The 21,028-nt window shown below is 47.4% G+C and overlaps 7 protein-coding genes across 7 annotated transcripts; 4 read left to right on the forward strand and 3 right to left on the reverse strand.

Annotated features, from left to right (window-relative positions):
* Positions 1-1,247: 1,247 nt before the first annotated feature.
* EURHEDRAFT_402758 (RNP domain protein) lies at positions 1,248-2,339 on the forward strand (the record flags this gene model as incomplete). The annotated part of the gene is made up of 1 exon (XM_040780162.1): positions 1,248-2,339. The coding sequence occupies one exon, from the start codon at positions 1,248-1,250 to the stop codon at positions 2,337-2,339; it is 1,092 nt and encodes a 363-aa protein (XP_040638794.1).
* A 101-nt stretch (positions 2,340-2,440) lies between these two features.
* Positions 2,441-2,927, reverse strand: EURHEDRAFT_63627 (uncharacterized protein). Its single transcript, XM_040787610.1, has one exon. The coding sequence runs from the start codon at positions 2,828-2,830 to the stop codon at positions 2,543-2,545; it is 288 nt and encodes a 95-aa protein (XP_040638795.1). The 5' UTR covers positions 2,831-2,927; the 3' UTR covers positions 2,441-2,542.
* A 1,629-nt stretch (positions 2,928-4,556) lies between these two features.
* On the forward strand, positions 4,557-9,659 carry EURHEDRAFT_456253 (putative ABC transporter; the record flags this gene model as incomplete). The annotated part of the gene is made up of 15 exons (XM_040784340.1): positions 4,557-4,994; positions 5,045-5,216; positions 5,274-6,177; positions 6,226-6,348; positions 6,400-6,498; positions 6,550-6,674; positions 6,728-6,775; positions 6,827-7,493; positions 7,543-7,620; positions 7,670-8,231; positions 8,284-8,535; positions 8,589-8,878; positions 8,930-9,383; positions 9,438-9,482; positions 9,528-9,659. 15 exons carry the CDS (start codon positions 4,557-4,559, stop codon positions 9,657-9,659), a joined length of 4,389 nt encoding a protein of 1,462 aa, XP_040638796.1.
* A 190-nt stretch (positions 9,660-9,849) lies between these two features.
* EURHEDRAFT_455956 (uncharacterized protein) lies at positions 9,850-11,638 on the reverse strand (the record flags this gene model as incomplete). The annotated part of the gene is made up of 2 exons (XM_040784317.1): positions 9,850-10,975; positions 11,040-11,638. The coding sequence occupies 2 exons, from the start codon at positions 11,636-11,638 to the stop codon at positions 9,850-9,852; spliced, it is 1,725 nt and encodes a 574-aa protein (XP_040638797.1).
* A 377-nt stretch (positions 11,639-12,015) lies between these two features.
* Positions 12,016-13,552, reverse strand: alkB (oxidoreductase, 2OG-Fe(II) oxygenase family). Its single transcript, XM_040781899.1, has 2 exons — positions 13,201-13,552; positions 12,016-13,117 (listed from the first exon to the last, which is right to left on the reverse strand). Exons 1-2 carry the CDS (start codon positions 13,493-13,495, stop codon positions 12,291-12,293), a joined length of 1,122 nt encoding a protein of 373 aa, XP_040638798.1. The 5' UTR covers positions 13,496-13,552; the 3' UTR covers positions 12,016-12,290.
* Positions 13,553-14,017: 465 nt separating this feature from the next.
* On the forward strand, positions 14,018-15,222 carry nimX (cyclin-dependent serine/threonine-protein kinase CDC28; the record flags this gene model as incomplete). The annotated part of the gene is made up of 4 exons (XM_040778990.1): positions 14,018-14,054; positions 14,154-14,662; positions 14,723-14,886; positions 14,961-15,222. 4 exons carry the CDS (start codon positions 14,018-14,020, stop codon positions 15,220-15,222), a joined length of 972 nt encoding a protein of 323 aa, XP_040638799.1.
* Positions 15,223-17,979: 2,757 nt separating this feature from the next.
* On the forward strand, positions 17,980-21,002 carry EURHEDRAFT_412423 (calpain-like protein). Its single transcript, XM_040781900.1, has 7 exons — positions 17,980-18,550; positions 18,621-18,807; positions 18,866-19,130; positions 19,182-19,442; positions 19,493-19,598; positions 19,654-19,845; positions 19,899-21,002. Exons 1-7 carry the CDS (start codon positions 18,119-18,121, stop codon positions 20,772-20,774), a joined length of 2,319 nt encoding a protein of 772 aa, XP_040638800.1. The 5' UTR covers positions 17,980-18,118; the 3' UTR covers positions 20,775-21,002.
* The last annotated feature ends 26 nt before the right edge of the window (positions 21,003-21,028 follow it).

Raw genomic sequence — 21,028 nt, forward strand, 5'->3', positions numbered from 1 at the left:
TCATCCCCAACAAGCCAGGTAGAAACGAGAAAAAAAAAAAAAAAAAAAAAAAAAGAGGGGGAGAGGGGTTAGAATCAACGGAAAGAGGACTCACACTGCCTGGTCAGCCATTTTGATAGAAGTGTGAAGTGGTTAAGGAGATGGAGAGAACTGTAGATTCTTGTATCTACAGCGGAAAATCAGCTCCGAGAATAGTTGATAAAGAAGAAAGAGAGGAAGAGGAGTAGAGAGAGAAGAGAAGAAGAGGAAGAGGAGAGAAGAAAAAGAGACTGTTCTGATCCCATACGGATTACGGAGCAGCCTTCCGTCATGGTGGGACGGCGCTGGGCGGGGCAGCCCGAGGAGCAGAGTCGTCCGGTGAATAAATACATTTTACTATGGTATAGACATTCAATATGCCTCAATTGCCTCAATTACTTGTATACCCTTCATCTATCTATATATGTTCATGTCTATTGCTATCTTTCACTGCTACAATCGCAATCCCAGTATGCGCAGTACTGCACTCCCTGATATCAACGGTATCGGAGATGGCGGCAGTTAACGGCGGGGCAGATAACCTGACGACGGAGAGGGGCAAAACCAACCTGTCTTCGGTGAAGCAAAACCGGCGACTGTTCGGCCTTGTGCTGAGTCAGATGTGTTTCTGTCGGGTTCTCCATAGCCGTTCATTAACGGTGCCTTTTTCCGCTTGATTATCCGCTTGACTTCTATACTCCGGAGTAGTTTGCAAAATGTATGCTGTGTAACCCCGTTGACTGACATCAAAAGCCGCAACGGCTACTGCATGTTCCTAATTCGGTCCAGAGTGGGGGTGGCGTCCACGAGGACGAACATATGGCGCATGTAAAGCAGATAATCTGTGGCGGTGCTGTTTGTGCAGTTTGCCTCCTACGGTGGCCCATTCCCAACCCCGATACTTTTTTTCTTTCCCCGGGGTCACATCACCGGCATCTTCAACCACCGACGACCATCTAAGAACATCTAGATTTGCAACAACATCTACATACCTGCTTTGGGTATTCGATCTTCCTAACCTAGTGCTTGCTTATTGCGGGTCGATATTCAACCTCTCCGCGTGTTTCCTCAAGAAACACCAGGATATCACCTTATCTCTTTCAGGCGTGACGTCTGGCGTGAGACTGCTGCGTCAGTCAAGCCCTGAAGGTACGTTTGCTGCTGTGCTTGTCCGTTGCGACACGGCGCATCACGTCTATCTGTAACGTTGTCCGAGCTCTTCGTTCATCATGTCCTTTCCGCCCCCTCCAGGTCTGAAGCAAACGCCCTCGTCGCTCCCTCCGCGACCTCCTGCGCCTACAACCACTGTCTCGTCCGGCTTTAAGCCAGCATACGCCGCTCCACCCTCTTATTCGTCACCCGGTACTACTGGTGGATATGGTGGAAATGCGCCTGGACCGGGACACAATGCCTTCTCTTTTCAACCGCGTGCCGTAGCCGCCAGCCAGCCTTCTTATCAAGCTCCACCAACCACAACAAGTGGTTATCAAGCTCCGGCGACCTCTAATTACGGAAACTACTATCAACAGCAACCGCAGACCTACCAAAGCGGACCATCATACTATGGCCAGGCACAATATAACGATGCCACCTATGGTTCATATCCGGACCAGGCAAACGCTTATGGGAAGAACTATGGACGCAATGATTCTGGTGTAGATGCTGAGACAGAAGCCCAAATTGCTCAATGGCAGAGTGCCTATGTTAACAGCCAGGAAATGTCAACTGCCGTTCCCAGTAAAGGGCCCGCCCCTCGTGCTGCCCAGGGGCCAGGCGCCTATACACCTTCGACCAGTGCCCCTGCATCTAACACACCCACCCCGGCTCCCGGGCGCCTCCAGCAAGATTCCAAGACCGTCGTGCGTTCTGGTGGTGGTCAGACTTGGACCGATTCCACTCTCCTTGAATGGGACCCGGCACATTTCCGACTCTTCGTGGGTAACCTTGCAGGCGAGGTAACCGATGATTCCCTCTTCAAAGCGTTCTCCCAGTTTTCTTCGGTGCAGAAAGCTCGAGTCATTCGTGACAAGCGCACACAGAAAAGTAAGGGGTTTGGGTTCGTCAGCTTCAGTGACGGCGACGACTATTTCCGTGCCGCGAGAGAAATGCAGGGCAAGTACATTGGCTCTCATCCAATCCTCTTGAGACGGGCCATGACTGAAGTTCGTCCTGTGTCCGGTAATGCCATCAAGGGAGGAAAGAAGAACCACGGTGGTGCCGGTGCTGGTGGTTCTGGCGGACGCCCGGGCTCTGGCAAGGTCAAGCATGATGGAGTCAAGAAACCTGGAAAAACGAAGGGTGGGCTGAAGATACTGGGATGATCTGGGATGCTTCTATCTTGCACCTGGCATACATAATGCAGCCGTATGATAATCGCATGGAAGTGTCCTTTCAACCCTTTGTAAAGGCATTCTTGGACCATATTTATTGTCTTGGGTATTCAATTCAATTATCAAGCAAATCACAATACATGTAAATGCAGCAGCAAAAAAGCGCCTTTCACAATCCCACATAAAAACACAAATTATCGTCCATCATAAGACCCCAAATGACAAACACGGCACATCATCGGAACATAATCATGGAATATCGCCTGGGATAAGAATATGATATCGTCATCAATCGTGGATAAACAGTAGTAGTATAGACGGTCGTATATATATCGCATCGTGTAGCGCACATAAAAAAAAAGAAAAGAAAAGAAAAGAGAAGAACTCGTTATTAAGGGGTATAAAAGCATTTGAATCATCCAGTCATCGTCTAACGCAGTGCTTGTTTTCGGCTCGATTCGTTTCGGTACGGTCCAATTCATCTCATTTTGTCGTAGAATCAAGATTACTCCGGTGCACTCTCCTCGTCCTCATCCTTCCTTCTCGAGAAGAATGAAACGTGGTTCTTCATAGCCCAGATTCCGAAGCCGGCCAGGGCGAGGAGGATGAATAGGATGATGATAATGACGGCGATGGCGACGTTTCGCTTCATAGTTACGGTTTTGCTTTTGTTGAATTAGGACGGAGGAGAGTGAGAGAGCCGGGAAGGTGTTATTGAGCGATGGGTGTATTTCTCCCCTTCGTGATTCGACTGGATTTCTCGGTAATCGATTGAAGGTTCTTCTTCAATGGCCTCGTATTGACGTAATCGAAATAAAAAAGCAGAGAGACAAATAGGGAGATGTATAACAACTCCGCGTATGTATAGATGGAGTAAACAACCAAAATCGAGGAACAGACGTAAAGAGATAGGAAAAATGCGCGGGCTCTCCAGCATATAAAAGGAAAAATCAAAACCTGTCAGGTACGGTATATCCTTCCCAGCCATTTCTTTTTACTATTTTAAACCGCCAGTGCTCTGCTGTCTTAATTCGCTGGTTTTTCTGCGGTCGGTGGCTGGTCGTCCTTTGATTGTCTTGTAACCCAATTAATCTACGATCTACAGGTGGGCTAGTTGTACAGTACGCCATTGGGCGGTATAGACTTAAGCAGTTGAACTAGTGACAGACATGGTTTAGCGTGTTTGATTTGGGTGTTGTGTAAATGGCCTGGTTGACCAGCCTCCTCTTTTTTGAGACCTAATCGGCCAGGGTGCTTGAGATACGAGTATATGTTGAACCAGGCGTATGCACCTGTGATGCTGACGATGTTGAAGGGACTCTACTCTGTACAGTGCAATATGATCATTTCTCGTAAGTTTCTCTCGGGCGCGAATTTGCTGAGCATATATTATGAAACCTCCTGACAGATGCATTGACTCGCACCTACGGAGTCTTGTGATATCAATTCGTAGCTGGCCTCTTAGAATTACCTCTTGATCATTTTCTCCCATTGATATCTCGTACTCCGTAGAACACGGCATCAAAGCAGGCTTTGATGGAGAAGAGCAGAATTGGAGCGTTAAAGTGTTACCAGCCTCAGGCATACATTCCCTCTTTCGTCTTGCCAAAATCTTGCCCGTTTCACCAACACATTAATCTGTCGCTCCAAAGACCGAAAATCAGCCTCCGGTGTTCATCTCTGGTTCCGCTAATTCCTCAGAAGACGGAACCCTTTCTTATTGGCAGGAAGAACACGCCTCTATTACCCCCAAGGATGAGATCTTGATTTTGAACAGCATCGAGCATGACTGGCTTATCTGTAATTGATAACCCCTGGGTGAACCATCGATCTTACCATCATTACTATCACACAATTCTATGATGACTTCATGATGAGATACCGCAATCAACAACAGAGAGTTGAACTAGTCAGGTTCTATAGTTATACGAATATTATGTCAAATAACAACCAGCTCATTGTGTTGAAGTTGGGAAGCCTGTTGTCACTCAAAGCTCTGTTTGAGGTTGTTACCAGAGCTTTAATACTCATACAAACAGAGCTGCTATCATTCAAAGCATTTACGTTGCTGCTAATTGTTGGTCACTCACTACATACAGGATCTCGTACATCGTTCATCTTGGCACTACCGGTGCTTGTCCGTCCGATATGGATACAGCAAGCCCCCAACAAGGACGACCTGCTGCGCAATCCGTAGCCATGGAGTCCATGGCCCCAAGTACAACCACTGCTACAGACGCTACGGCAATCGACGATCCATCCTCCAACGAAGAGAATCAGAATTCCTCCAAGCCAGTGTACGAGGAACAGAATAACGAAGATGACCCGGAACATGGAAATTCTACCCAGAGCAGTGCATCTAACGGAGATAGTGGAGGACAGGATTTGGACCAGATACAGAAGCTAGTTTCGCGGATGTTCGGTCGGGAGAGGAAGGAAAATTCGCAGGAAGAGAAAACGAGGCATTCGGGCGTTGTGTGGAAGAATCTCACTGTCAAAGGTGTAGGTGTGGGAGCCGTTCTTCAGCCGACGATCCTTGATATTTTTCTGGGGATACCGAGATTGATTAAGAAGCTTCTAACTAAGGGTAAGAATGGTGCTGGTGCTGGGAAACCACCAACAAGGACAATTATCGACGGATTTACAGTACGTTCCGTGGTCCTTCACCATAGTAGTCGTGACACTCACATACATAGGGTTGTGTTCGCCCTGGAGAGATGCTCCTTGTTCTTGGACGACCAGGCTCTGGGTGCTCTACTTTCCTGAAGGTCATTGGGAACCAAAGGACCGGATATAAGGGTATCGAGGGAGATGTCCTTTACGGAGGTACTGATTCAAAAACTATGGCAGATAAATATCGCTCTGAAGGTATGGTCATAATGATTAGGTGCAGCTAGAACGATGGCTTATACTTGGGCCTTACAGTGCTGTATAATCCAGAAGATGACCTTCATTATGCAACCTTAACCGTGCGAGATACTCTCATGTTTGCTCTCAAGTCCCGTACTCCAGGCAAGGCATCGCGCATTCCCGACGAAAGCAGGAAAGATTACCAGAGCACCTACTTGAATGCCATAGCAAAGTTGTTCTGGATTGAACATGCGATGGGTACGAAGATCGGCAACGAACTGATTCGAGGAATTTCAGGTGGCGAGAAAAAACGTGTATCCCTAGGCGAGGCGATGGTAACGAAGGGCAGTACACAATGCTGGGACAACTCGACCAAAGGCCTTGACGCTAGTACGGCTCTTGAGTATGTGCAAAGCTTACGAAGCTTAACAGACACTGCCGAAGTTTCTTCATTAGTGGCTCTCTACCAAGCCTCCGAGAGCTTGTTTCGCCAATTCGACAAGGTCATCCTCATAGAAGACGGCAAATGTGCTTATTTTGGTCGCACAGAGCATGCGAAAGCCTACTTTGAGCGACTAGGTTTTGAATGTCCCCCGCGATGGACAACACCGGATTTTCTGACATCTGTCAGCGATCCGCATGCACGGCGCGTCAAGAGTGGATGGGAAAATCGGATTCCGCGCTCTGCTGAAGATTTCCAAAGAGCATATCGCAAAAGTGACAATATCAAGGCGGCCTTTGCGGATATTGAAGAATTCGAAAAAGAAATTGAGTCTCAAAGAAATGAACGAGAAGCCGCCAGGAGTCAGCTAAAGAAGAAGAACTACACGATATCGCTCTACAAGCAAATCATCATTCTCACTCGCAGACAGTTCCTTGTCATGATTGGAGACAGTCAGTCTCTGGTAATTAAATGGGGCGTGGTTGTTTTCCAGGCACTCATTATAGGAAGTCTATTCTTCAACCTTCCACAGACCAGGTCAGTCTTATTCACTAGCTTTGAACGAGATAACTGACAGATATACAGCAACGGGGTCTTCACTAGAGGCGGTGTCATGTTCTTCATTCTTCTCTTCAATGCTCTACTTGCAATGGCCGAACTCACAGCAGCCTTCCAGAGTCGGCCGATTCTAATGAAGCATAAAAGTTTGTGAGCATCACAATATTCCTATCTCTTCCCGAACATAACTGACATTCCTAGTTGTTTCTATCGTCCAGCAGCTTATGCCCTGGCCCAAGTCGTGGTCGACGTCCCACTTGTGTTTGTCCAGGTGGTGCTATTTGATGTAATTGTCTACTTGTATGCTTCAACCTTACGGCATCCAGGAGGTATTATGCTAATACACGCTAGCATGTCTAATCTTTCAAGGACAGCTTCTCAATTCTTTATTAACTTCCTTTTTATATTTATACTCACCATGACCATGTACTCTTTCTTTCGAGCCTTAGGAGCGTTGGTCTCGTCGCTTGACGTTGGTATGTTAAATCGGAACACTCATTCTTTAGCAGCTTAAATAACTTATTCGTAGCTACAAGACTTACTGGAGTTGCAATCCAAGCCCTGATTGTGTATACAGGTACAGGAAGCTCGAGTACACCTTCAATATCATAACTGACAACAATGCTAGGATATCTCATCCCACCCTGGAAAATGCACCCCTGGCTCAAGTGGTTAATCTGGATCAACCCCGTACAATATTGCTTCGAAGCGATAATGGCAAACGAATTCTACAATATGGACATTCAATGCGAGCCGCCTTCCATTGTACCAGACGGCCCCAATGCCTTGCCGGGCCACCAAAGCTGCGCAATACAGGGCAGCACTCCGGATTCCACAATTGTTCGTGGTGCAAGTTACATCCGAAGCGCTTACACATACACGAGGTCCCACCTGTGGCGAAATTTTGGTATTGTGATTGGATGGTTTATCTTTTTTGTTGCGCTGACGGTGCTGGGTATGGAAAGGCAGAAGCCTAACAAGGGTGGGATGGCGGTTACTGTTTTCAAGAGGGGCGAAGCACCAAAGGAGATTGAGCATGTGATCAAAGAAAAGAATATGCCTGAAGATGAGGAAACCGGTGAGCGAGATACTGCCACGCCTCACTCGAGAAAAAATGAGTCAGGAGACTCTATGGAAAAGGTGGAGGGAATTGCTGAGAATACGTCGATTTTCACGTGGCAGAATGTCACTTATACGATACCGTATAAGGGCGGACAAAGGAAGCTATTGCAGAATGTTCAGGGTTATGTTAAGCCTGGTCGTCTTACTGCTTTGATGGGGGCTTCTGGTTCCGGGTTGGTGCATCTAGAAATTCGATCTTAGTATCTTGCTGACCATCTGCAGAAAAACCACACTATTGAATGCCTTAGCACAACGCATTAACTTTGGAGTTGTCACAGGCACGTTTCTGGTAGATGGAAAGTGAGTGTCTCTGGCACACAGGCAAAAGAACAATCCTAAACCTCCACAGACCCCTTCCCAGAAGCTTCCAAAGAGCAACCGGCTTTGCGGAACAAATGGACATCCACGAACCCACAGCGACAGTCCGCGAGTCCCTCCGCTTCTCAGCACTTCTCCGCCAACCCAAAGACGTCCCCGTCAAAGAAAAATACGACTACTGCGAGAAAGTCATTGATCTAATGGAGATGCGCCAAATTGCAGGTGCCACTGTTGGTTCAATGGGTTTTGGACTAAACCAGGAACAGCGCAAAAGGCTCACGATTGCAGTTGAGCTGGCAAGTAAGCCGGAACTATTGCTATTTTTGGACGAGCCTACCTCTGGACTTGATTCCCTGGCTGCGTTTAATATTGTTCGTTTTTTGAGACGATTAGCGGATGCTGGGCAGGCTGTTCTGTGTACAATTCACCAACCGTCCGCTGTGCTATTTGATCAGTTTGATGAGTTGCTTCTGTTGAAGGCAGGAGGTAGGGTCGTATATAACGGGGAGCTAGGACAGGATTCCCAGAAGCTTATCAGATATTTCGAAGAAAATGGCGGTAAAAAATGTCCTCCGGATGCGAATCCGGCAGAGGTATGCTCCAGCACAATTCATCTAGTTTGCCATGAAGTTAATCCTGGTACAGTACATGCTCGAAGTCATCGGCGCCGGAAATCCAGATTACAGCGGACAGGATTGGGCTGACGTCTGGGAAAAATCTACTGAATACAAAGGACTCATGGATGATATTAACCAAATCGTCGAGTCCCGTGCTGGTAATACAGACCAGAGAAACAAGAATGACGAAAAAGAGTTTGCCATGCCGCTATGGACTCAGATCCTGGCTACAACGAAGCGTGCTTTTATTGCATACTGGCGAACCCCGGAATATGCATTGGTAAGCACCCTAGGACTTAGATTGAGAGTATCTAATATCTAACAGCGTTCTAGGGCAAGTTTATGCTCCATATCTTCACCGGCCTCTTCAACACCTTCACCTTCTGGCACCTGGGAAACAGTTATATCGACATGCAATCACGGCTGTTTTCCGTGTTTATGACGCTTACCATCTCACCACCATTGATCCAGCAATTGCAACCACGATACCTTCATTTCCGTGGGTTATATGAATCCCGCGAATCAAGCTCCAAAATCTACTCCTGGGTCGCATTCGTTGCCAGTACCATCCTACCCGAAATACCCTACTCCATTGTCGCAGGGTCCATCTACTTCAACTGCTGGTAAGCCACCCATAACACCAAGAACCCTCACCCCTAACCTAGAATAAACAGGTACTGGGGCACTTGGTTCCCCCGCACCTCCTTTCGCTCGGGCTTCACCTGGCTTCTCCTAATGCTCTTCGAGCTATTCTACGTCGGCTTCGGCCAATTCATTGCCGCCCTCTCCCCCAACGAGCTCTTCGCCTCGCTCCTCGTCCCCGCCTTCTTTACCTTTGTCGTGGCCTTCTGCGGTGTCGTCGTGCCCTACCGCGCGCTGCCACATTTCTGGCAATCGTGGATGTACTGGCTCACACCCTTTCATTATCTGCTTGAGGCATTTTTGGGGGTTGTGGTGCATCAGGTTCCGGTGAGGTGTGTAGAGAGGGAGGAGAGTTGGTTTACGGTGCCGCCGGGGCAGAGTTGTGAGGGGTATGCTGGGGGGTTTTTGAGGCAGGCTGGGGGTTATATTAGGGATGCTGGGGGTGGGTTATGTGCGTTTTGTCAGTATGCGAGTGGGGATCAGTTTGTATGTTTGCCTTTGATGCCCTTGGTATGGTGGTTTGGTGCTAATGTTTGATAGGCTGCAAGTTTCAACGTCTTCTACAACCACAAATGGCGTGATTATGTGAGTTTGAGACCCTATCCTCAGGCTTGAATACTAACAATATAGGGCATCTTCTTTGGATATATCATTTTCAACTTCATTGTTGTGTTTATCATATCTTGGTTATATCTTCACGGCATACAAGACCTGAAAAAATGGCTGAGTGCCCGAAAGACAAGAAAGACTGTCAAGCAATGAGCAAGTGTTATGAATTGTTCGTTTCTTTTAGTGTACATTGTTCAGTGTCAGTTTTAAGTCCGTGTACTTATAAATTGAATCCACCCAATAGCCAGCATGCGAGCAGGTCTACCCCAAGAAAAACAGTATAATAAGAGAAACAGTAGAATGGCCATCTATACTATACTCTAAAGCAGCCATAGATCCAAGACTATGCACCAGAATTAGATGGAGAAGGTGTTGGGGCAGAGGGTGTTGCGAGGTTAGACACCGTAAGAGGTTGAGGTGGGTGGTGAGAGTTCCAAGAGTGAGAAGCGCTAGGGCCACTTTGATTCGGAGAAGGAGCAGCAGGTCCCTCAGGACCGTTTCCATTGCCATTTCCGTTCATCAGGCGAGCACGTTTGGCTGGTGGTCCGCCAGCTACGGGACTCCGGCTGGATTCAAGGTAAGGCGAGCGATACTGGCTGGACGAGGCAGATTGACCACCAGGTTGGGGAGATTGTTGATTTTCAGGACTTGAAGCGCGGGCACCCTGCATAGATTTCGAACGGCCGTGGCTGGATTCGTCGCCCGTATGTTGTTTGGGCTGCTCCGGAGAATTCTCGCTTTCATCGAGGACGGGGTTCGAAAGTCCTACACCAACCCGGCCCATGCTTCGATCATGCATAACCACTCGTTTCCACTTGGCCACCACGTTTTCGTAATCCCATCGAGGAGAATGAGGGTTGAGATGGCTTTCCTTTGCGTCCAGTTCTCGAGCAATATCGCGTGGTAATGGGAGAGTATCTGGTGGGAAGAGAGCAAACTCTCTTGGCCATTGACAGGAACCGAGTCTCTCGACCTGCGCGCGGAGTTGATTTGCCTCTTGCTGAACGCGCGCTAACTGTTCGTCCACGGACTTCCGTTTGTCCATTTCCCGGGCGAATGAGCGGGTGATTTCTAGTTTCCATACACTGTCTTTCTCCTCCGGGGGAAGCGACATCCAATGTTTATATGCCAATTCAAGATGCCTCAAGCTCATATCCTCGTGCTGCTGGACACCTCGAGCAATCATACTAGAATCCATACCCATACCGAACCTTCCGGGCTGAGAATTGTTCGTAGCATCAGGAGAAAGTTGATCTGATTGCCATTGCGCAATCTTGGCCCGAAGAGCTTGTCGAACGATCTCCAGATGCTCAGCTCCCGGAGGTTCCAAGGGAAAGAAGGAAGGAGATGGGAATGGAGCCGCGGAGAAAAGGCTCGGGGGAGGCGGAAGCAGTTGTAAGCAAAGCGATGGAAACGTTTGAGACTGAATATCAAAATCAAATGGAGAAATCCGTGGCCGCATCCTGGAACTATAGTACACATATTCATAAGTATCCTTCTGGCTAGGAAAGAATGGGAAGGGACAAAACATACGTTGCAGCTCTAATATTATCCAAGACCTCTCGCAAGGCCAATTCCAATGCCTTCATAGTATCGGGATTCTGCGAGCTTGCATTTCGACTAGCATAGTCTGGCAAGTTTATAGACCCCGTCCGGGACTGCGACGGCGTGTACCGCGCAGCGCCATCCTGGGGATTGTTCGGATTCGGAATATCATTGATAACACCGGTCGCATGCCACGTTGGCGTGTTAAACATCATACGGACTTGACCATCCCGTGATTTCCCACCATTCTCTCCAGCGCCGTACAGATCCGATTGGCCTTTCGCCGTGATTCGCTCAGGGGTGTCTCGTTTGCCGGTCGAGGTGCGCGCCTGGCGTCGGGTGATACCACTTCGAAGACGTCGGATCTCCTCAACATTGTGTATACCGTCGGGTTTCTTCTTAAAAAGGAATTGGTCGAGGTGTCGACCAAGAGAGGATGAGGTAAAGGATTGTTGGCAGTATTGGCATTTTCGGTCTTTGACCGACTGGCCCTTCGCGGCAGGTGTCTGGCCCTGGTTTTCATCGCCCCCAATAGAGCCTTCGGGGGTATCGACTTCAGCTTGTCGAGAAGAAGGGGCGTCCTCCATGTTTCACAACAGCCACGAGGTCAAGGATTGAATGCAGGTGCAGGTTTGCGAGACGCGTGGTTGTCGGTGAAATGCGGAATGACAGAATATGCTGTGCGAGTCCTCAGTCTAAATCATGACCTGGTTTGTCTGTCTCATATGAAAATGTGCCGGATAAAAGCAGACACAAAAAGGAGCAGAGGCTTTTATAGGAATACGTGGTGATTGAGTTGGATAGTAGGAAAAGGTGGAAGAAATGAAGAGAGCGGACGAGAGAATGGAAGCTGCAGTGTTTTGCCAAGCTTTTACCGGACTGTGGAGATCCTTCACAACCCTTCCACTCACAATACATTTCTCTTTGCTTTTCTTGGGACTACTTCGTAATAGGGAAAGCTGGTTTAGAATTTCCAATCAACGGAACATATTGCTTTTCTTCTAACCCCATATGTATGTATGTACAGTTCAAATATCTATATAAACAACCAAAAAATGCTCGAGAACGTGTACTTGCTGCCAACGAGATCACAACCCGAATGCAAATTCTATGTATGGAATATTCGTCAATATCGTAGGTCGCATCCCTCAGTTGTTGGACAACTAACACCGAGAAGGACGGGAATAAGATGAGGGCACTTCTTGCTGTACTCTGAAGGTCTTTCGTCACTGCACTAGCTCAATGGCCAGTGACAAGCGCTTCATGTAGCATAGAATTCACCATTTGTCGGACGTTCAAGTTGATTCTCTTTCCGGACATCCAGCCCTTCCAAAGCGCATACTGTGATGCGTCTGTGTTGTTGGGAGATAGCGATGGCCAGTCTGCCAGCCAACTCGGACATGTATCTGGTAAGATCTTCGGCACTCCATGCCATGCAAATCTCGATGAACCATTCATATACACGGCATCACCTGATCGAAGACGAATAATCTCACAACCAATGCCGTCGTCGTGGCTAATTATGAACAATCCATCACAACCGAAACTAACGCTAATCAAGCCCACATCACACTTCTCGCTGACATCGCGATGGGCGCTCAATGTGTCACCGGCAGAATAAACGTTCAGGATTGCAGCTTGTGCTTCCGTCTCTGGGAAGGCTGCGCGCAAGAGCTCCGCAACATCACTCGGGAATGTAGGGGGAGGGCCATCTGGGTATACTTTGGCAGTCCAATCATATTGGCCACCCAGTGTGACCCAGCGGAGCTTTTTCTCTAATAAATTCTGTACCGTGATTGACTTATGCGTTCCTGGATCGTTGGGTTGAATGGTCCTCTTTGGATCATCTGCAAAAAAAGATGGAAATTGATTCCGAATTTGGCCTGAGCTTGAAGAAGCTGGTCCACCTGGAATTTCAGTACTTTGTGCCTGATCGGGATAGGTAACGTTGTAATGCAGATGGACATTTGTCTGGTGTTCGTTGTTTGACAGGTCCCGGTGGAGAAGACGAGACAGCAGTTCGATCTGGACGGTGGGGGGAAACATTGACGGAATCATTAGCAAGCCTGGTATTCATTAGTTCTCCGAGTTTATGGTCCCTACCCTTCCTTCAGTTACCAAGGAAGATAAGGTGGTTACTTGTGCTGACCAGAGACGGATCGATGAGTAAAGACGGGAATATTTTCGAGAAGAGGACCTCTGTGCTGCCATACGCTGCTGTCCCCTTTGACGAACTGGTCAAATGCCAGTCGAAAGTCCTCACTGGACCTCCATTCCGAAACAGAGATACCATCCGGAAGGCTGTCCGGGTCCAAGGCCCGGAGATCAAGTATGCTAGAGTCGTGGTCAATTTCCGTTAGAGGGGTTTTCTGATATTTCTTGTAGCGCTGACGGATGGACTCCGGAGGGCGATCATGAGCATTAAAGCCTTTGATATGAGCCATATCTTGTTCCTAGAGCTCACTGGACGATATCAGCGCACTAGATATGAACAATAACAGTTCTTTGCCTGCCAAAAAAAAAAAGAATGACGGAATGATAAATAAAGTCACGTGGAAGCGCGTTCACCGCCTTTGGTGTTTTGTTTGGGTGCAACGCTCACCGCCTTCGCTCCCCACCACCAACAGCGAAAATAAAGAAAGAATCAGGATCCATTTTATTGTCAAGCCGGTTGAATTTGACTACTTCTCTCGGGATTTCGCCGCTGGGTGTTTGCTTGGTGCTGCTTACTTTGCTGTTACGACTGTGGCCGGTTGGCAATCGGGATTCCCTTCAACTCTCGTTGCTGCTCTCCTCTTTCTCTCCTGACAACAACATCCGGCCCTTTGTTTATAACTTCTCACCCCTTGAGGAATCAACACTCCAACGGGCTCTCACAACTATTGCTCGATTAACTGATAGTGGACGAGTCTTCTTTCTTCGTCATTGTGTCAATACTCTAAACAGATCATATACTTACCGCCAACATGGAGAACTACCACCGGATTGAGAAGATCGGAGAGGGTACGTTGAATCTGAATATCACTTCGAAATAGCCTTAAATTTGTCCCATCGAGATCAAATCAAACCTTAGGAAACTGATATTCTCTCCTCTTTTTTCAGGGACTTACGGTGTTGTCTACAAAGCCCGCGAACTCACCCACCCCGGCCGTATTGTTGCCCTGAAGAAGATTCGCCTGGAAGCGGAAGATGAAGGTGTCCCTAGCACAGCTATTCGTGAGATTTCTTTGCTCAAGGAGATGCACGACCCCAACATCGTCAGCCTCCTCAACATTGTGCACGCCGATGGTCACAAGCTTTACCTCGTTTTCGAATTCCTGGATCTCGACCTTAAGAAATACATGGAGGCTCTTCCAGTGAGCGAAGGTGGACGCGGAAAGGCCCTTCCAGACGGTACTACGATGAGGAAAGACATGGGCTTGGGAGATGCCATGGTCAAGAAGTTTATGGCCCAGCTGGTGGAAGGAATCCGATACTGCCACAGCCACCGTATCCTGCATCGGGATCTCAAACCGCAGAACCTGCTTATCGACCGTGATGGTAACCTGAAATTGGCCGATTTTGGATTGGCGAGAGCGTTTGGTGTCCCGCTAAGAACTTACACTCACGAAGTAAGCTTTACTGTTTGATGCCACAACCACGCCAGCGATATAACTAACACTCCTAACCAGGTCGTGACATTGTGGTACCGTGCTCCTGAAATTCTATTGGGTGGTCGGCAATATTCCACTGGTGTCGACATGTGGTCTGCTGGTGCAATCTTCGCAGAGATGTGCACACGTAGGCCGCTCTTCCCCGGTGATTCCGAGATTGATGAGATTTTCAAGATTTTCCGGTGCGCTTTTTTAAGCTCCTTGATCAAGCCATACAACAAAGGATATTGGGCTAACACAAGTCATTTCTCTACAGGCTTCTCGGTACTCCAGATGAGAACATTTGGCCTGGCATCTCATCTTTCCCCGACTACAAACCTACGTTCCCCAAGTGGAAGCGTCAAGACATGGCTAATGTCGTTCCTGGACTGGAAGACGCCGGCCTCGATCTCATAGAAGGCCTACTCGAGTATGATCCAGTACGCCGGCTTTCTGCGAAACAGGCCTGCTTGCACCCATACTTCCAACACGGCAGCTCTTACTATTCTGGTCGCAACCGGACAAAAGGATATCACTAGTGGTCTGACGAGTTTATCTCCACCTTGGTGTGACTATCATACGTGGAAAGCCGGCCAGGGACCTCGACATAGAAAGGGATGTTCACTACCAATGACAATGGTACAGTCCTTTATTGGCCATCCCGTATTCCTTTATTGTTCGTTTTTTATGTCTCTGCGCTTGGATGCGCTCTTTCTCCTTCTTTTTTCTTTGTTGATTCTTTTGTTCATGGCGTTATCTGTGGAGCGATCTGGCAGGAAGGAGGTATAGGCTACTGGATACGATTACAAGGAAGTGTTGTTTTGACTTAACGTGTGCATGCATACCCATATTTTTATGACTGCAATATATTTAGTGGATGATTTTAGCTGTCTAGCTAATTTACCTTTCGTTTCTTTTCTTGATTGATTGTCATTTCCAGGATATCGACACGGCCGAAAAGGTCGTTTGATGTTGGTTGGATGCTGAGCTGTGAAACAAATGAAACTCGAGAATAAATGCTCAAATTATCTGTCAATCCTCAGTATCCAAAGGACCTTCATCATGATTGTCAAAAGGCTGATATTCCATAAACGCAGTCTGCTGAACATCACTCTTTGAAGTCTCTAGCATATCATCTCTCAAGGCTGTCCTTTCAGTTTCTCAAAAAGGATGTATTCAGCACCAACGGAGTTTTTATTGTTAGCCCAGTAGGCCTGAACCTTGGGAACTGGTACGCCAGCGCAGCGGAGTAAATCCAAAGTAGCCACCTCACTTGTGACAGTGAATTTCCTTGGAATCGCTATCTTGTAGGGTACCTTAACAAGCACATAATAGCCATCTTTGAACGTGGTCTGAATGATACAGCTATGGCCACTTTATGCGAGTTTTGAGAGTGAAGAGATGTCACCGACAGGGCGATTCGTTGACTGACATACAGCGTTCAAAAGCGCATCAACATTGAACCGGACGCGACGCTCAGCAAGTCGACGCTGCTTGTTGAATCTGAATTGAGAAAAGTGAGTAGATAGTACTCAGTAATGTGTTGGGCCATGGCTACAACTGACAAGAATCGCCCGGAAGTGTACTCGAACAACTCATGGTTGCTACTCCATGAGCTCATATATCGTGTAGTTCTCTTGCTAACTCGAATAAATGGTCTCGTAAGTATCCCCATTTTTTGAAGCAGTTAAGGGTTAAGCTGGATGGACTGCATAGCGAGCAGCTGTTGGTGGGGTTGCAAGGCAATTCCGTGAAACTCGTAGCCCTCTTCAAGCACGTAATCTTCTTTCTCGGGACAAATAACTTTCCTTCACTTCTTTTCCTATTCACTGTCTATAGTCTAATTGTCTCTTAAGGTTAGAGCTTGCCCTTCGGTCAATTAGTTTCCTATGCAATCCTGCTGCCCTGCTACATTACCCATTCCTTGTCCACTAACGATGTCAACTCTCGACCTTTCCATCACTAGACTATTTACATGAAGCTATTATACTACAAAAGTGTTTGAATTAGTACCTTGTCACAGATGATATCACTGTTGAAATCTTTAAACCCACTACGGGTAGACGCGAGTCCGGGACATATGTCTAAGTGCCTAGCAAGAAACGCATCAAAATGCTATCCCAAAGGGCTTTCTTTGGTGCGGACGATTGACGATTTACTTCCAGACCTTCATCGCGGCAAGCCTGACTAACATGTATTCTAGTGCTTTACAAACATGACATTTTCAGCATGAAAGCGACACCCTCAAATGCTGCACATATCAATTTCTTTATAAGCGTGCAATAGATCTCCTAGTCCTGAGCAACTGCATGACAAATTCTGTGCTCTGATGTCGAATTGAGCGTTCTGTTGACACCCTGGGAATTGACAAGCTCATCACTTTAGAAATAATTGGTATAGAATACGGAAGCCGGGAGGTTATTGAACCTTCATTCTATATATAATCGACATGGCACATATAAACTGAGATACAGATATTTTAGTGTTAGTGCCAAACAAAGACTCCTCAACATTGAGTAGACCAACCATATACTTGAATTATTTTATACACTACACTACAGTCTTGAGCATAGGAATACGCTGTAAGCTTCTCCACTGTGAGAACGTGTTCCAGCTGAAGATTCCTCGCCGGTCTGCTCTTGGGCCTGGGCAGCTGAAGGAAGCGCTCGTATCCACTCCAAGTTTCTAAGTTAACCAAAGGGTAAAGGTTGGGGATTTATTGTACTGCAGCAGAATACGAATCCTGGTGGATTACTCCGTAAAACACGAGTAAAGTACACAGAAACATCAAAATACAAGAAAGTGCTCACGCCTGGGCTCAATGCGTCTTACAAAATACATCGTATTCGGCTTTCGCGCCGGCTTTGCCATAGACACTGTCAGCATCTTGGCAAGGCTGTGTCTTACTCGACATTAACCCGTGCTTCGATTTAAACTTAAGGAATTGAGGGGAGATGGGATATAATCACTTTATCAATATGTTTAAAAAAGTCCAGTACCTAGTTTGCCTCGATATAGTCCCTTGAACCGGCATTTGAGGCTGTACCCTTTAAACTACCCATGTCACGGAGTACTCCGTAGATTCTGAATGCTGATCTGCAGCCTTATTCCTGACGCATCTGCTGCATTATTAGGGTAATGCATCAACGAATCCCAGGGCAATATATTCGCCCCGGTGGTGGCGATGCGATAAATAGTGATATCGCGACATGATTACATATGGAGCACATTCTCAAGGCTAGATGCTATATAACCGGGGGATAGAAAGGCAGGGTGCCTGGGCACACCTGTGAATAAGAATATCCTGCACAACCGCATCTCGTGCGGCTTATTGCTGACCTCTTCGATTACATCAATTCCGCATCTGAGTCGGTTGTAGTATAGCTGATTTGGCCTCTACGGAATTTCCATCTTGGCCTAATAAGACAATAAGCCATGGACCACGACGACAGGAGCGACTTATCCTTTCCACCACCATCTTCACGCTCCAGCAGCCGAACACCGCAAAAAACCAGAAGACAGCTCCCACAAGAGACTATGAGGCGATTCTGCGACAAATTTAGCACCAAGTTTCCTGGGAAAGTCTACACCGTGCTTCCTGATAACCCGTACGCACGCAGCAAAGCCGCACGGATACCCAAAGGTGCTATCCAAGGTCAGAATGCGGCGAAGCCCTACAACCAGGCCAGAAAGGAATGTGAACAATCTGTTAATCGGATTGTACGGGAGTGCGAACGCTTGAATCAGAAGTATACGGATCCGCATTTTGATATTGAAATTGATTTGAAATCAGGGCAGAGGGATTGTCTGAATGGGTTGGATGTGTGTAATTTGGAGATGCTGCCGAAAGGCGTCAAGAGGGTTACTGTGGGTGATCCAATGAACTTGCGGTCATTATCCTTTTTTCGGAATGGCGAGAAAGCTGACACCTTGGTAGGAAATATTTGACAAGCCACAGTTCTATGTAAATGGGCCGACTGCCTCAGATGTACGCCAGGGCCGAGACGGTGATTGTTGGCTTATGGCAGCTCTGTGTACACTGGGAAATAAACGAGGCCTTATCGACAATATCTGCGTCATGCGAAATGAGGAAGTTGGTGTTTATGGATTCGTTTTCTTCCGAGGTAGGTAATTTTCTCCTAACACCCGAAGCCAGAACTAATATCTGCACGCTCATAATAGATGGCGAATGGCAGCAGTGCATTGTAGATGACAAACTCTACCTGCGAGCTGCAGATTATGATGAATCATTAGACGAACGACAGGTTTGGGACGATATCACCCGTAAGGATACCGAAGAGGAATACCGGAAAGCCTTTCAGACCGGATCGAGAACCTTATACTTTGCTCAGTGTGCGGATGAAAACGAAACATGGCTACCATTACTGGAGAAGGCTTTTGCAAAGACACATGGAGACTATTCTGCCATTGAAGGTGGCTTTGTGGGGTAAGAGCGACCATAGCCCAATCAGTTCAGCACGGATCTAATACGTACCAGGGAAGCCATTGAGGACTTTACCGGTGGCGTCACCATAGATATACTGTCCAGCGGTATTTTGGATAAAGATCGCTTCTGGAACGAGGAACTCATGAAAGTTAATCAGGACTTCCTTTTTGGTTGCGGTACCGGTCTGTGGTCCAATTGGTTGTGTCCAAAGTACGAAGGTCGTCCTAGGGACAGGAGGGGTATATTCGAAAACCACTCGTATTCTATCATGGAGGCCCGAGAGATTGATGGTCATCGCTTGCTTCGATTGAGGTATGCGAAATCCTCCTTCAAGCAATTGAACTGGTGCTAACGCAACTAAGGAATCCCTGGGGCAAGAAAGAATGGAGTGGAGCATGGAGTGATGGTTCTGAGCAGTGGACTCCGGAATGGATGGAGAAGTTAGGGCATAAGTTTGGTAACGATGGGGTACTAACATCCGCATATCTTGAATGTCGAGAAGTACTGACGATGTGTGGAACAGGTCTTTTGGATTTCTTATGACGATCTGCTCAAGAAATATCAGCACTTCGACCGAACACGCCTCTTTGGACTTGAGTGGACAGTCACTCAGCAATGGACCACTCTCAATGTTCCATGGTCTGCAGAATATCACAGTACCAAGTTCATGATTACTGTAACAGAGGAAAGCCCTTTGGTTATTGTCCTCTCACAGGTAATTCTCTTTTTATCATCTCTATTTAGAGTCGGCCTACTAACATAATACAGCTCGATTCACGTTACTTCAAAGGCTTAGCAGGGGAGTACGACTTCGCTCTCAATTTCAGGGTGCAAAAGGATGGCGAGGAAGATTATATTGTCCGCAGTCAGAGCAGCCATTTATTGAAACGATCTACTAACACAGAGATTACCCTCAAGCCAGGCTGTTATCATGTCCTCATGAAGATCACAGCGTACCGACATCCCGGTGTAGAGCCAACAGAGCGGACCGTCAGCCGTTTGGCTTCAACGAGTCGTGAGAAATTGGTCCAGATCGGACTGTCGTATGACCTAGCACATGCTAAGAGTCGTATCATTGAGACTCAAAGAGAGAAGAAAGCCCGCGAGAATTATGAAAGGCGTCGCAAAGCGCTGGAGAGGGAGCAACGACGCGATGAAATAAAAAGAAGGCTACAAAAGGAGTGGATTCGAGAACGGAAGACGGCTGCGAGGAAAAAAAGAGCAACAGAAGGACTTGTTGGTAGGAAAGACAGCCTCTCCAGTGACCAATCCCTGGGAAATGGTGTATCTAGAAAGGGATCGCTCGAGGACTCTCTTCAAATACGTGGAGACATGGTCAACAGTCCGGCGACTTTCGGAATCAACGGCACCATTCCCGCTGTTCAGTTAAATGGTCACAATAAGCTGAAACGAAAGAGGAACTTAAGACAGTTCAGCATCGACACCAATTGCACAGCAGATGACTTTGACAACAGTGAGCTAGAACTGCTGGATGGATTTGAATTCGATTCTGACATCGACATGCCCGAGGAACTTGAACCTGCGGAACGAGTGTCTCGAGAGCTGTCTATGCACTACCCAGAGGAGCCTATCAATGACCCCTTGAATGCAGTTTGCGTTGTAGGTCTGCGAGTCTATTCTTAGGATCCAAGGTTGAGCTTGGAAGTCGTTCGTCCTGTGCCGGGAGACGACGTTGAAGCGGCGTTAGATATGGATGACCCCGCAGTATCTGCGACAAATGAAAGAAGTGGATTGGATCAGTTCTTTATTTAAATATCATCTTCATCCATATTATCAAGCTGTTGGAACCAGAAGACAGAATTATAGATAATGCCAAGTCATATGTTAACGGCGGAAATATCCTCCGCTCCCCGCTCCGCCCTTATCAATTAACGCCG

Source organism: Aspergillus ruber, assembly GCF_000600275.1.
Source record: "Aspergillus ruber CBS 135680 unplaced genomic scaffold scaffold00013, whole genome shotgun sequence".
Lineage (NCBI taxonomy): Eukaryota > Fungi > Ascomycota > Eurotiomycetes > Eurotiales > Aspergillaceae > Aspergillus > Aspergillus ruber.

What these genes read in the sequence shown, in the direction of transcription:
- EURHEDRAFT_63627 (XM_040787610.1), bottom strand. Translation starts at nt 2,830, where the DNA reads ATGAATTGGACCGTACCGAAACGAATCGAGCCGAAAACAAGCACTGCG.
- alkB (XM_040781899.1), bottom strand. Translation starts at nt 13,495, where the DNA reads ATGGCTCATATCAAAGGCTTTAATGCTCATGATCGCCCTCCGGAGTCC. An exon ending in TACTCATCGATCCGTCTCTG is followed by an intron (nt 13,118 to 13,200) that starts GTCAGCACAAGT and finishes AATGAATACCAG; the next exon opens with GCTTGCTAATGATTCCGTCA.
- EURHEDRAFT_412423 (XM_040781900.1), top strand. Translation starts at nt 18,119, where the DNA reads ATGGACCACGACGACAGGAGCGACTTATCCTTTCCACCACCATCTTCA. An exon ending in AAGGCGTCAAGAGGGTTACT is followed by an intron (nt 18,551 to 18,620) that starts GTGGGTGATCCA and finishes ACACCTTGGTAG; the next exon opens with GAAATATTTGACAAGCCACA. An exon ending in CATCGCTTGCTTCGATTGAG is followed by an intron (nt 19,443 to 19,492) that starts GTATGCGAAATC and finishes AACGCAACTAAG; the next exon opens with GAATCCCTGGGGCAAGAAAG.